This window comes from Peromyscus eremicus, chromosome 3 (genome assembly GCF_949786415.1).
Source record: "Peromyscus eremicus chromosome 3, PerEre_H2_v1, whole genome shotgun sequence".
NCBI lineage: Eukaryota > Metazoa > Chordata > Mammalia > Rodentia > Cricetidae > Peromyscus > Peromyscus eremicus.
In genome coordinates, this window is record NC_081418.1 from 81,508,851 (window position 1) to 81,525,199 (window position 16,349).

The 16,349-nt window shown below is 39.6% G+C and overlaps 1 gene segment (V, D, J or C); it reads left to right on the forward strand.

Moving 5' to 3' along the window:
* Positions 1-10,449: 10,449 nt before the first annotated feature.
* LOC131905909 (immunoglobulin kappa variable 1-39-like) lies at positions 10,450-11,055 on the forward strand. The segment is given in 2 exon segments: positions 10,450-10,611; positions 10,733-11,055. Coding segments are annotated over 2 exon segments (372 nt in total).
* The last annotated feature ends 5,294 nt before the right edge of the window (positions 11,056-16,349 follow it).

Here is a 16,349-nt window from a genome sequence, read left to right on the forward strand (position 1 = left end):
TGCTAGCAACTCTTTATAACTCCACTCCCAGGGTATGTTAGACCTTCCCTTCTTCTAGCCTCTGAGACATTGCATTTATATGGTTTATCACCAAATATGCAGCCAAAACACAATTACACACAAAATAAAATTAAATAAGTATTAAATATTTGAAAAATCCTAAGGGACTAGTAACCAGACAAACTGGTACTGGGAAGAGATTATTCTCACATTGTAAGTGAGTCCTCCTGATCACATAGTCCTCAGACAGCATGCCAACTCTCATATCAAATGCATGGAGAGGAGGAACTTTCCTCCATTAACTATTCATTTCTCTCTTTGCTGGAAAGGCAAGTGTCTTAGTTAATTTTTTCTTTTCTTTCTTTCTTTTTTTTTCTTTGTTGGTTTTTTTGGGGGGGAGGGTGGGGTGGGGAATCTTTATTTGGCTTACACTTTTACATCATAGTCCATCACTAAAAAAAGTCAGACCATGAACTACAGCAGAGCCAGAACCTGGAGGCAGGAGCTGATGTAGCAGTCATGGCAGAATGATGTTCACAGACTTACTCCTTTTGGCTTTTTCAGTTTGGTTTTTTTGTACATTTTTATTTTTTTCTGAATACTGTTCCTTTCCCTCTATTCCTCTTAATCTCACTCAACCTCCTCTAACATCCAGATCTACTCGATTTCAGTCTCACATTGGAAAGGAGCACACTTCTAGGAGACAATAATAAAACAATGTATAATAATATAAAATGAATATTGTCATATTGAAGCTAGACAAGACAATCCAAGTGAAACAGAAGACAACTCCAAGAGAGGCAACAAGAATCAGAGCCCCACTTCCTTACACATTCAGGACTCACATGAAAGAACTAAACTGAAAACTATAGTACATAGACAGAGGACCTGGTGCAGACACAGGGAGGTCCTGTGCATGCTGCTTCAGTCACTGTCAGTTCATATCAACTTTGCTCATTGGCTGTAGAGGACCTTGTTCTCTTGTTGTCTTCAATCCCTTGTCTCCCCTCCATACCTTTTGCTTCCTTTTTCATGATGATCCCTGAGCTCTGGCAGGGAGAGATTTGACGGGGACATCCCATGTAGAGCTGTGTGTTCTAAAGTCTCTCTCTCTCTCTCTCTCTCTCTCTCTCTCTCTCTCTATATATATATATATATATATATATATATATATATATATATATATATATATATATATATCTGAAAAAATATCTCCCTATTGGTCTGTCTATTTTTTCTCTTCTGCTGGAGGAGGAGGCCTCTCTGGTGATATATTTGGTTTTACCTTAGTTCTCTGGGCTGTTTAGACTCTATATCTTGGTGACCAAAGGAGTGTCAAGTATAAGTTCCATCTCATGGATTGGTCCTTAAGTCAATCAGTCATCTGATGATTTTCTCTCAAGATTTGTGTCACCATTGTCATAGCATATTTTGCAGGCAGGACGGATTATAGATCAAATATTTTTATTGGATTGATGTTCACTTGGTAACCTGCAGACAAGCAGTCATAGACACAAGAACATGGGGGTGAAGTTTCCATGTAGGCACCAGGTTGAGCTCTCCATACTCAACGATTTATGTGGGTTTTATCTTCTTCAATGGGGTCTTACTGTCAGTTTGTGGAGAGCAACCTATTGTTTTGTCAGCAACCTGGCCATTCTGGGGATTTTCATGAAAGCCATTGGTCAACAACTCAATTGGATGACACCCAAATCTAGAAATGAGCTTCATTTTATAAGAAGTGATAACCAATAAGAATTCTGTCTCCCTCTTTCTTTGGGGAATTCATTAAGGTCATCATTGTGCATTATAGGAAGTTTGCACTGAACAAGGGTCCCATATATCACCTCAAATGCTCCTCAAATACTCTTCAATTCTAGCTGTCTTTCCTCTCATTCCCTCCCTCAATTGCATCTTTCAACCCCTTTCCACATGATCTCCTATTCTTGATGCCCCCCCAAAGTCCAGTCCAATCACAAAATTTTTTATATTTCCCCTTGCTTAGTACTCCCCCACTCACTTCCTCTATTCTTGACCTCTCTGGCTATACAGATTGTAGCTTGATTATAATTTATTTAATGGCTTACTTTTCTATTGTTGTGATAAGACACCATTACCAAGGCAATTCTTAAAAGAAAGTGTTCTTTGGGAGCTTGTAGTTCCAAAGGGTTATTTGGGGACCAATATAGTGGTGGGAAGCATGGCAACAGGCAGGCATTCATGGTTCTGGAGCAGTAGCTAAGAGGTTAAATCTTTATCTGCAAATAGTAAGCTGAGAGATGCAGAAAGCTATTTGATATGTATTGAGCTTTTGAAACCTCAAAGGCCATCTATGGTGGTATTTTATTTGTACTGAAATGTGATTTTAATTGTATGTTAATAAATAAAGTTGCCCAGGGGTCAGAACTATTAGAGCCATAGCAAGAGCGTGGCAGTGGTGGTGCATGCCTTTAATCCCAGCACTTGGTAGACAGAGCTAGGTAGATCTCTGTGTGTTCAATGATACAGCAAGCATTGGAGACATGGGCCTTTAATTTCAATACCAACCATGGAAGACCTGGAAGTCTCTACAGACAGACAGTGACGAGGCAGCATATGTTTGGGTTTACAACCAATGAGAAGGCAGAACAGGAAGACTATAAAGTCAAACACACAGGTAGTAGGCCTTTTTTGGAGAGCTCTCTTGGCTGAAGAGGATTGCTGAAGCAGGAAGGGTGAGGCTCCTAGCTCTGACTTCTTGGCTTTCTTCACTGAATCGGCTCTGTGTTTCTTATTTAATAAGACGGTTGGTTACATCTACAGCCATCCTCACTGATACTTCCTCAAACAACTAACCATTCCCAAATAGTTTCAAGAATTTATATCCAAGCATTCAAATGTGTGAACTTATGGGGGACATTCTCATTCAAACCACCATAGCAAGTGAAATTTCTAAGATAGTTCACTGTGGCAAAAACTGAGTCAGAGTTGGGCAGGTAAGGGTAGGCATTGCTTAGCAACCTTGAACTCACTGGGATTGATCTGTGGACAAATTTCTTTCAAATCAAAACACTTTCAACTGTGAATAACAACTTCACAAAGGTTTACAAACACCCCTCTCCAAAGGAAGCATTCAAGTCATTCCAAATCATGGCTTACTAGAATCCTTACAGTATGGCAAAAAAAAAAAAAAAAAAAAAAAAAAAAAAAAAAAAACACCCAGGAAGACATAATGGAGTGGGAGTAGTCCAACTATCCTGTCTACAACTGACTTTGTGTGGCAAAAGCATATTCTTAAAATAACATTTTATAAAAAATGTCCTATTTACTATCTTATGCATTTACACGATCTACCATTCATGTGATTATGGGAAGATATATCATGGGAAAAGGATGTGTGCATTGAAAAACAGAAAATAATATACATTAGACCTCTCAGTAATCACCTTCTCCTGTGGATGAAAAAGAGAAGCTCTTAGAACAATCTGTTGAGTAAATTTCATGCAAGGAATGATACTCTATTGCATTGTATCTGCCTTTAATTCACTTTGGTTATGAATAAAGCCCTTTCCTGATTTACTATATGTTTGCTTCTTCAATTCTTTGAATAAGAACCTCAAATCTCAGATGATAGAAGTACAGACAGGTAGCTGGCAAAATGATTGAGGGTAATGTAAAAAATAAACAAAGGTCAAGGCACAAGTTACTTAGTGCTGATTTAAATATGAAACAAGTAAACAAACAAAAATTCTCTTCTAACTGAGGAGGATGCAAAATGGTGGGATTTTACAATAATACAAATAGATTAAGCCAGTGTGGCACAGGGAAGAGAAAGAGTGGAACTATAAATTTTGCCTTTTTAATCTATATATGTATTTTCACCATGTTTATGAACTGTTGAGATTTTCTTTGGAATAAGTGTGTCTATATGGATACAGTACTGTATTTACATCATTTTCACCCCTTTATCTCCCCAGTTCAATCATGTCCATATCTTTCTATCATATCCTCTTGAATCACTAGGATTTACACTGATAATCAGCCTCAAAGTTTTTCCCCTAGGCTCTGCCTTGGCCAATTACCCATGTCTCCAGAAGAGGGCAATACTAACACATGTCTACGTAGATAAGGACACCAGCCTTGGTACTGAAAACCACTGTAAAAATACAAATTAGAGAAGGTTCCATTGCATGAGTTGGCTGTTTGAAACCTGGGGCCTATGCCTGGTCGCTTGGCTCGGCCTGGGAGGAGGGAACTGGACCTGACTGGACTGAGTCTACCAGGTTGATCTCAGTCCTCGGGGAGGCTTTGCCCTGGAGGAGGTGGGAATGGGGGTGGGCTGGGGGGAAGGTGAGGGGGGCGGGAGGGGGGAGAACAAGGGAATCCGTGGCTGATATGAAGAACTGAATTGTATTGCAAATAAATAAATAAATAAATAAATAAATAAATAAATAAATAAAATGTCTATGGCCCGAAAATAAATAAATAAATAAATAAATAAATAAATGAATGAATGAATAAATAAATAAATAAATAAATAAATAAATAAATAAAATACAAATACAAATTAGAGGAATAAGTTCCTAGCTCTTGACCCACTTCACAGCCACAAATGTCTTCAGGCCTTGACCATTTCTGTGAGACTGGTCTGAGCACATTTCATTGACACGGCCACTGCCAGCTGGTGAGAGTGTAAAGCTTCTACCAGAAGCTCATGTCTGTTTGTAACAGAAGTCTTGGCTGAAGAGAATCAACGCCCTAGTTCCTCTCCAAATCAGCATGGAGCAGAATACTGCATTCATGATAGATACTATGAAAACATAATTTATGTTTCCTTTAGTTTCTGAAGTGAACGTTAAGCAGCATGTGGCCTCTGCGGAACACCCCTGAAAATTCCTGCCTTCCAGACCACAAATTGGGACCCTTACTGGTTTTCCCAGGACTTTTTGGGCTAAGAGCCATTCAATTAAACTGGGATGGATGAGCAAAGTGTTAGCTGAGCTTCTGTCTGATATAGGGGAGGCAGATCTGGGGCCTTGGGTTTTCCAATGTACATTAGAGTCATCCTTAGCTGATCTTTATCATGGAAAAAAATAAATACCATAAACTGCAATGTAGAACCTGTCATCCATGTAAGTCAAACTAAGCCTGGCTATGAGGAAGCATGTGAGGAATACTCTGGACCAGGAGCAGGCGATGCTGTAGAGAAAAAAAAAATAAGTGATTGGTGACTAAACTGAATCAAATATTACAAGTAAGTGAAATGTCTCATGTGTTTATAAGATATGAACACCCTAGCCTACACTCAGTTGTTTGCATATTTACTGCTTGGAAGTCCTGGATGGCTATTACTGGCTTTTTAAAGAATGAACTTAGAAAAGAGAAGTTGGTAGTTAGAGACAGTCACCAGACAACACTATGGGTCTGCTTGTACAAACTGTCAACATGCTGTTACTCACTCAGTCCTGTATGGGAAAGAGGGGAAGTTCCAACTCAAACCCAGGATTGTTTTTGTCATGAAAGTTTTATTTTAAAAGCAGCACCTTTTGATTCTTTCTTCTTTCTTCCTTTCCTCCTTTTTCTCCTCCTCTACTTTTTATTGTCATCTTTTTATTCTTTGCATAGTATGTGTGGTATGAAAATATAATGGAATCTTGATTTTTACTGATTTCAATCTCTTTTCATCTTTCCTTCTATGGTATTGATTTGAGAAATTGTTTTTAACCAGTCTCCAGAATCCCTGGCTGCTTCTCAAGAAAAAAGGATCATTATCACCTATGGGGCCACATCAAGAGGCATACATGATTATTCCACTGGTATGAGCAGAAGCTGAGAGCAAATCCTAAGCTCCTGATTTATGGTACATCCAATCTGACTTCTTTGTCACAGCTCAGTCAGGTTCAATGAGTCTTGGGCTTCCTACTCTTTCACAGTCAGCACCATAGAGGCTAAAGATGCTGCAACACAATCCTGTCTACAGAAGAACAGTATTTCATTCATAACGTTCTACAAACTAGATCAAAAAAACCTTTCAGATTCTGAGGACTCTGCTACTTTATGCTTTGAAGATGCAGTGTGGTCAAGATTATGATATGGGACAGAATCTCCCAATATTTCTGCAACAGAATCAAGGCTGAGTTTCATTCAAGTACTTTTAGCCAGCCAACCCTGCAAAGAGTAAAATGGAAAATATAGATGGAAAGAATTGGATAAGAAAATCAGTGGCCCCAACTTGTGGGATCCTGAGCAGAGAAATGTTTGAGAGCTTTCAGTGAAAGTGTCCTGACCTGGGCACTGATCCTGACAAGGAAGTCATTAGGATTCAAAGAATACACACACACAGGAGTTTAGGAATTCATATTTTATAAAAGGTTCCAATTTATGGGGGAGAGAACAGAGTAGTCCTTTGTCAGAGACTGTCTGTGTCTCCTGGGGGAAGACATGAAACAATGATACCACAACTCTCCATCAACAATTGTTGGGGTGGCAACTTCGATGACTCTGTCTTATTGCAGTTTTGCAAAATGTGCAGCACTGTGGAAATGGGTGGCCTAACAACCACTAATATATGAAAGGTGAAAATCTTTCAAATTATGACAAACAGACTTCATTCTACTACATAAAAATGTAGTTTTAGAATGTTGTATAATCTATTCTTTAAGGTTTAAAATTTGGAGTCACAAACATAGCTACATATACTAACATACAGAAGTCCCTGCTATATTTTTACATGCAGTGATTCAACTGAGTAATTAAAAAATATATTCTAAGGCATTTCATGTTCAATACAACCCTTCTCTCAGATTTTAAACTTTTACTTCTTCCTGTGTGTTGTTGCAGGATTTTGATCACACTGTGAAAAGATGTGTCTGTTTTACCTCATCTGATTAAGACACATTCAGATTGGCTTAATAAAGAATTGAATGGCCAATAGCTAGGCAGAAGAGAATTGGCAGGATTTCCCAGCAGATAGAGGAATTTGGTAAAGAGTCTTAGAAATTGGGGACTTTGGCAGGTAGATGTAGAGGAAGATTAGATGTACAGTATATAGGTGAGTTAACGAGCCTCATGGCAGAATGTAAAATAATATACATGGGTTATTGAACTTATAAGGACTAGTTGAGAACAAGCCTAAGTTAAGGCCAAGTTTTCATACTTAATAAGAAGTCTCCATGTCATTATTTGGGAACTGGTGATCCCAAAAAAAATTATCATTACACATTGTGGCTTGTGGTGCCAGTGTTTTTACATGAATCTAAGATGATGATGCTGCAACAGAAACACCCAGAACTCAAGGTGACTTCTGAGGAAACACCAATATCCCACATTGAATCATGTTAAGTAAGTTACCTGAAATAACCTAAAATTTGTTGTTGAAGTATGGAATAGCTTCAAATAGACTAGTTTTTTTCCACAATATTACCAAATATAACTTCTAATTATATATATATATATATATATATATATATATATATATATATATATATATATTTAGTGTGTTACCAAGATTATGTATATTAGCTGTATTCTTGACTAACAGTTTTTCTAATTTGCATAGTTTTATCCGCTATAACTCAAATGTGTATTGAACATGTGCGTTAAAAGAAATAAGTTCTCCACTACATTAATTTATAAAACTATGTTTAATATATTATCCTCAGTATTTCCTAAGTGTTTTCATACATAGATCTTATTTCTTGATAAAATTCTGGTCTCATGTAGATCTTACTGGAATTCCTGCTTCCTACTCCCAAGAGCTGGGACCAATTGAGTGCACCATTGAATGAATACTGGGCATTATGCCTGGGTTTATTTTTCACAGTGGACAACAAGTCTATGATTAAGCAGTTTCCCAGCCCAATATTTTCCTGCCTTTGGGTAGCCGGAATTGGATTGCATATGTATGTATTCTGCAAATATTTATGTGTGATAGCCTATGTAGAATTCTTCCCAATGCTGCTGATGATCATTCACAGGAATAAATAGTTTCAAATCTGGTTCATTAGTTTTGATGAGAAAATTACAACTTGCCATGAATTATTGTCTGCTTTTTCCTGGACTCCACTTGAACAAAGAACCAACCCTGTCCTCATTTTAACAATCATCCAGCAGGGGCAGTCAATAATACATGTCTATCCAATCAAGGTTACCTGTAGAGAGCCGTGCACGGCCGTGCCTCAAAGATGGCGCGGCGTCTGGTTTCTGCCTTCCCGATGGCAGATGCTCCTTATTGGGCTAAGGCTAGGATCTGGCTTGCTTCTGCACACCTGGACCTAATCTGGCTTGCTTACGTATGTCTGACCCTAGCGGCATTGTCCACGTGGCACCACGGGGTTGATTGCCCAGTGGCTATAAAGGGCGTGGGCTGACTTTCCCGATGAGTGACTAGGAGAGTGACTGTGAGAGTGACTGTGAGTGAGAATGAGAGAGAGAATGGGAGAGTGAGTATGAGTGAGAGAGAAGAAGAAAATGACTTTCCCCGGGGTCAGAAGATTGTTCAAGGTTCCTGAATAAACTGCTTGGAGAAGAGCCTGGCGTCGCGTCTTCCTTACTGGTCGAGGCAGACGCGACAGTTACCAACATTTGAATAATCCATATTTGTAACACTAGGGACAAGAGAAGTTTCTAGTTTCTGATAAACTTGGTTTTCAGCATTTTCTTATAGTTGGGCATATTTCTTACCCACAGTTAGTGGAGAACAGAGAATCCTGACCATTCTTTTTGTTACAAACGGACAAAAACCTGTCACAGGGCTCTGGCTCTAAACACTGATGTTGGATAGGAGGATCAGTGTCACATCTGTTTCCTCTTCCATCATCACTCACTGCAGTCCAGTACAGAGCTGATGCCGTTACTGAACTGAATAACCTCATAACATGAATGGAAAGTGCTGCTCAGCATCCTACAGTATTTCCAATATTGAGAAAATAAAGGCCATAGGAAAAATTATGTCAGAGTCTGAGGGAAATCATTTTGACTAATGCAGTTAATATCCAAATCTCAGCTTGGATCATTAGAGAATGTGAAAAGTATGGCAAGGTTTGACATTTCATTGGCATTAGAGAAATCTTTTTTGTCCATTTCTTTGATCTTGAATATTGATAATGGTATGGATCTATGCAAATGAACACTCTCTCTCATCTACTCTCTCTGTCTCTCTCTGTCTCTGTCTCTCTGTCTCTCTGTCTCTGTCTGTCTGTCTTACACTCTCTCTCTCTCTGTCTCTCTCTGTCTCTGTCTCTCTGTCTCTCTCTCTGTCTGTCTCTGTGTGTGTGTGTTTCCTCTTTGAGAGACAATTCACAGCCTCTTAGTATTGAGACACTGGGCCACACCACTCCTATGTTTGGTGCTAGGAAATAACTGGTTATGAATTAATGTGAGTGTGAACTTCATATGTTCAAAGCCTCTTCTCACTGTTGTATGAAGGATCAGGGAAGAGCACACAGGGAAGTTGTCCATTGTGAAATGATCAGCCCTGAGAACATACATATAAGTAACATTTTATGTTCTCAACAGATTATATTAGGAATACACACATGTATACAAATACATATATGCATGAGATAACAATTGATGAATAAGTGACCATAAATTTAAAAGTGTGAAGGGTTCTATGGGGGATTTGGAGAGTAGAAAGGAAAGAGAGAAATGATTCAAATCAAGTTTCACAAAAACCAGGAAAGAAAGAAACAATAAGCTCCATTGCTTCAATATCCTCTTCAGCTCCCTGGAAAGGACCCTTTAATGACCTATGTACTTTCTAAAATTGTACCATATCAGACATTCTCTGCCATGGAGGGAAAAATAACAAGGAAATTCTACATTGAACATGACAAATCAAAAAAAGGTGTGTAGCATGAATCTTAAAAGGTCTTATTAATAAAAACAAACCTGGAGCTGAGTATTGTGTTGAATGCTGGAAGATCAGAGAAGCTGAACAAGCCACAGCCACTTCACCTTGTCAATTCCTCAGCTGATCCCGTTTCCTCAGCTTGGAAGCTTCTGAGTCATCATCCAAATGGATCTCAGCTGAACTGCTGCTCAAAAGCCTAAAAGTTTAACCGACTCTAGCTTCTGGTTTTCACGCCTTATATACTTTTCTGCTTTCTGCCATCACTTCCTGCAATAAAGTCACCATGCTTGGCTGTTTCAGTGTGGCTTTGAACTCACAGAGATCTGGATGTATCTCTGCCTTTGGAATTGCTAGGATTAAAGGTGTGTGTGCCACCATTTTCTAGCCTCTGTATCTAGTGGCTGTTCTGTTCTCTGACCCCAGATAAGTTTATTAGGGTGCACAAAGTTTTGGGGAACACAATATCACCACAAAGGTGCAACACATTGACTGGTGCTGTTCTCTGTTGTCCAAAGAGGAGCACATTCTATAAATAAATCTGTGCTGCCTCTCTGATCTAAGACATAAGAGGACCACAAGCCTTTAATGAGTCTTTTGGCCAGTCCAATGGCTCTGCTCAGCCTTTGCTAATTTGCATGTACCCAGAGCACAGCCCACTACCCTCAGGACTCCTACATAGCCAGGTCACATCCTGTGCTATAGTCACACTCACACAGGTCCCAGCAAAGACATGAGGGCCCCCACTCAGCTATTTGGGTTACTGCTGCTCTGGCTTACAGGTAAGGAAGACAGCATTGGAAATGCATTCCTCTTTGTGGTCAGTGCTTTCTGGTCTCTGGGGAAGTCCTCTTCTAACATGATTAATTGTGTAGAAATTTGTTTTCAATTTTTCAATTTCAGGTGTCAGATGTGACATCCAGATGACACAGTCTCCAGCCTCACTGTCTGTGTCTCTGGGAGAAAGTGTCACCATGACATGCCAGGCAAGTCAGTACATTGCTACTCTGTTAGCATGGTATCAGCAGAAACCAGGGAAACCTCCTCAGCTCCTCATCTATGGTGCAAATAGGTTGGTAGATGGGGTCTCATCAAGATTCAGTGGCAGTGGATCTGGAACACAGTTTTCTCTCAAGATCAATGGCTTGCAGCCTGAAGATGTGGCCACTTATTACTGTGAGCAGGGTATCACTTTACCTCTCACAGTGATTCAAGCCATGACATAAACTACCAGGGAAGCAGAAGTGAGAGCCCAGGCTGTCTTGATTGTTTGTTCTTCTGTCTCCAGCTGCTGAAAGTGTTTCTCTTCGCCTGGAGTTAAAGGACATTGTGATGATTTTATGTAGGGATCAGAGAAACTCTTCTGTTCTAAATCCCTGTCTTCTTCCCCAGGCCTAGCATTAAAATCAAGGAAATGTTTCTCATTACTTACATGAAAAAATAACTTTTCCAGAGTAACAGAGTTATGTCAACTGCTGAGATTCATACAACAGGGTTGTCAAGACCCCCTTCCTCCCACCCCCACAGACACCAAGTTGGAGTTACCTTGGAAAGAAAATTTTTTATGTGATTATTGCGTTAAAATCCTGAGGAAGCAGGTTGGCGAGTTAGCTTACTGATTAAGAACATTAGATTCTCTTCTACAAGACCTAGGTTTGATCCCTGCACATATAAGACTGCTAGCAATTCTTTATAACTCCAGTCCCAAGTATCTTAATCCTTCCTTTTTCCAGCCTCTGAGGCATTGCACTTACAGGGTGTACCACCAAATATGCAGCCAAAACACCAGTGCACACAAAATAAAAATAAATAAGTATTAAATATTCGAAAAATACTAAGGGACTAGTACCCAGACAAACTGATCTTGGGAAGAGATTTTTCTTACAATCTAAGTCCTCTTGACCACATGGTCTTCAGATAGGGTGTCAACTCTTGTATCATATGTATTGAGAGGAACATGTTTCATCCATTAACTATTCATTTCTGTCTTTGCTAGAAAGACAAGTGTCATAGTTATCTTTCTTTTCTTTTCTTTAATTTCTTTCTTGTCAGGGAGTCTTTATTTTGCTTACACTTCTACATCACTGAAGGAAGTCAGACCAGTATCTCAAGCAGGTCTGGAACCTATAGGCAGGAGCTGATGTAGTGGTCATGGAGAGTTGTTGCTCCTAGGTTTATTCATCATGGCTTGCTCAGTTTGCTTTCTTTTTTATGTTTTATTTTTTTGTCTGAATACAATTTCCCTTCTCTCTGTTCCTCTCAGTTTTACTACACCTCCTCTCTCAGAAGTCTCATGAGACTTCCTTTCATTATCTCATTGGAAAGAACAATTTGTAGGAGAAAATAACAACATAAAATATAATAAAATAAAATAAAAAATCATGTTAATGTTGAACAAGACAATCCAACAGAAAAACAAACCAATTCTAAGAAAAGCAACAAGTATCAGAGCCCCATTTGTTTACACCTTCAGGGTTCACATAAAAGAACTAAACTGAAAACTATAGTACATATATAGAGCTCCTAGTGCAGATACAGGTAGGCCCTATGCCTCCTGTTTCAGTCGCAGTCAGTTCACATCAACTTTGCTCCCTTATATACAACACTTAGTTGTATATAGTAGCTTCCCTGGTCCCTTCCATAAAACCTCCCAGTGAGCTTCAAAACTTGACTATGGATGAAAAATGTTAGCTGAGGAAGCATAGCCTCACAGTTTTTGGAAATGTTTTTGTTATTTCTTGTATCACTGTGGAAGGTACATAACCTTGTGCTTCCTAGTAAATCATAACATCTTCTGGCTCCTGGATTCTGATGGTGAGGGAATAATTTGTATCATACCTACTGCCACTGAACCTAGATAATACTCCTTACTACAAAATGGATACATAATAGAGCTTAGTAGTTGCCTCTGATTTCTGCTGGTCCCAGTATAAGTAATTGTAAATGTTCTGATTAACCTTGCAAATGATGGTGATAGTGACTTTGTCTCCTGGAGAGGCAGACACGAGAGATGGAGCTTGGCTCAACTACTTGATTCAACCGACCTATGAGATGGGGAAATTAAAAACAAGTATACAAATAATGAATAATAGCATTACAGAATTTTCCCCAGAGAATAATTAGCTGCTTGATTTAACCACTATGATTTGAGAAAATAACCAAATTTATCCCTGCTTACCTTGAAACCACAGCATAAGAAATCCCAGGAACTGAGTGAAGACTATCCTGTCCAAGTTGTGTCCTGAGTGAAACTAACTTCACAGGATATGACCAGCTTTGTAAGAAGTACTCCAAGAAGTGGGTCATGATTTTGCCACATGCAAATAGGCAGGGGCTTTTAAAAGGCAGGTACAGCTGCAGAAGTTCATTCCAATTACTCAACAAAGGCTCTTGTCTCACATTCTTACCAGAGAAGTGTAGACTTCCCGAAAGAAAACATCCCTGCTTGTGGGAGTCAAAGGCCATCATCTCAGGTCTGTGAGTACCATCTTCTTTCCGTTTCTTCGGGGTTCACTATGTGTTCCCTTGCTTCCATTCCACAATCCCAGGATCTGTAATAGTCTACAAACTCCTTTCATTTGTTACAGATTATGTTACTGAGGTTAGAGATGATTCATCTTTGCAGTAATTACTACATAGCTTAGTGTGAAGTTCAAGTGAGAAACAAAGTAATGGGAAACATGGATTCGAAGGAAGGGAAGGATCTGTCATGCTTAAACTTACATGTCTAAATGAATAATCTATCTCCTGCTTTTACAGTTCTTTATTATTACCATTAATACTGTCATGGTTAGCCAGAGTTGTGTGTGAAGCTATGAACTATATTGCCAGCTCTGCTTATAATTAAAAATATCCATGCAAGATGTTCCCTGGGTGCCTCTAGTTACTGGATTCTTACCGACTCTTAAACGAAGCCATTTCCTACAGAAGTTGAGGACGCTGATTACCACGTAGTCATTTACACTCTTCAGTCTAGTGTGATCCCTACATCTGCATTTATGCCATCATCAAATCTTACACAGTGCACAAGGGAACAGAGCCCCCCCCCCATTTTAGAGAAATTTATAAAATTAACAGTAAATACATAGTGTGTTCTGACCACAATGATAATTTCAATATTTATTGAGGTAATGGTATTTTTTAGCAAAATAATTCCCTGCTTGCCATATTTCTGATATTGAAGACTATAGGAGTTTGTAACTGCACTTTAAAACAGGGACATCTCTGATTATGGAAAGAAAGTGTTCACAGGAATTCACACACTTTCCAAACTTTTGTATCTGTGTTTCCTTACTTTCTTGTCAATGTGTTCTTACTTCTTGAGAGCAAGAAACAGAATTTGTGTGTGTGGCATATGTGTAATTGCATCTGCACAGATCTTTAACAGTACAATGTTACTCAGTGAGTAATTCCTGTTTGGGAATTCTCATAATCGTGTGTGTGTGTGTGTGTGTGTGTGTGTGTGTGTGTGTGTGTTTGGATGTGTTGCTCACTATATATGTAGCTTTTCTTGTGGGCGCAATCTTCAACAGTTACATATCCTTGTCTTTATTTTGACCATCTATCCAGAAGGGGGACCTACTAACACAAGTCTATCCAGTCAAAATGACCAGACATGAAACAGCAATCATTTCAAATTTACAATCATTGTTTTTCTCTGTTGAGTAGTACTCCATTGTTTATATGTACCACATTTTATTTATCCATTCTTCCATTGAAGGGCATCTAGGTTGTTTCCAGGTACTGGCTATTACAAACAATGCTGATATGAACATAGCTGAGCAAGTGCCCTTGTGGTCTGATTGAGCATTCCTTGGGTATATGCCCAAGAGTGGTATAGCTGGATCTTGGGGGAGATTGATTCCCAATTTTCTAAGAAATCACCATATTGACTTCCAAAGTGGTTGTACAAGCTTGCATTCCCACCAGCAGTGGAGGAGAGTTCCCCTTGCTCTGCATCCTCTCCAGCATAAGGTGTCTTCAGTGTTTTTTATCTTAGCTGAGAAAAACAATGACATCATGAGGTTTGCAGGCAAATGGATGGATCTAGAAAAAATCATCCTGAGTGAGGTAACCCAGACTCAGAAAGACAAACATGGTATGTACTCACTCATAGGAGGGTAGTAGATGTTAAACAAAGATGACTAGAGTGCTACTCACAACTCCAGGGAGGCTACCTAGAAAACAGGACCCCAAGAAAGACACAGGGATTGCCCAATGACAGATAAATGGATGAGATCTACATGAACAACCTGGACTTGAGTGGGGGTAATGAAGAGCAATATTCGAGGAAAAGAGAGCTTAGGGGAGCAGGAGATCCCAGCTGGATCAAGAACAGAGAGGAAGAACAAGGAATAAAAGACCATGATAAATGAAGACCACATGAGAATAGGAAGAAGCAAAGTGCTAGAGAGGTCCCCAGAAATCCACAGATACCTCCACAACAGGCTACTGGCAATGATCGAGAGAAAGCCCAAACTGACCTACTCTGGTGACAGGATGGCCAAACACCCTAACTGTCATGCTAGAAATCTCATCCAATGACTGAGGGAACTGGATGCAATGATCCATGGCCAGGCTCCAGGTGGAGCTCCAGGAGTCCAATTGGCGAGAAAGAGGAGGGTTTGTGTGAGTGAGAATCATTGAGACCAAGGTTGGATAAATCACAGGGACAAATAGCCAAACTAATGGAAACACATGAACTATGAACCAATAGCTGAGGAGCCCTAAGTTGGATCAGGCCCTCTGGATAAGTGAGACAGTTGATTAGCTTGAACTGTTTGGAAGGCACCTAGGCAGTGGGACCAGGACCTGTCCTTAGTGCATGAGCTGGCTGTCTGGAACCTGGGGCTTATACAGGGACACTTGGCTCAGCCTGGAAGGAGGGGACTGGACCTGCCTGGACTGAATCTACCAGGTTGAACTCAATCCCCATCAATCCCCAGGGGAGTCTTTGCCCTGGAGGAGATGGGAATGGGGGGGGGGTTGTGGGAAGGCGGGCGGTGGCGGGGGGAGATGCGGGATGGGGAAGGACAGGGGAATCCGTGGCTGATATGTAAAATTAAATTAAATTATAAAATAAAAAAAATAAAAATTTACAATCAATGGATAGTGGTTCCTAGGCTCTTGATCCACTTAATAACCAGCATCATCCCCTAGTCTCTGACCACTTATGTAAGAGTGGCTGGGCGCACTTCCACCCACATTCAGGCAGGGGAAGCTGGTAATCCTGAACATCTACTGTCTTTAGCAGACCTAGAAAAGCCTCTTCAAGGACTCTGACTCCTAATTACAAGAGTTCAACTTCTAGGGAACATTTCTCTCAATTTCTGCTTTATTAAACCATAGACTTCTATAATAAATCAAAATTATTGGACTTTCATGTCATTCTTGGTCGCTTAAATTGATTAGGGACTGATACTTTAGGAAAGATTATCACATGGTTCATGGCTTTCATGAAGCATCAGGAGAATTATGATCACAATTAGAGCACAGTATATAGGTATACAACCTTTTGAAA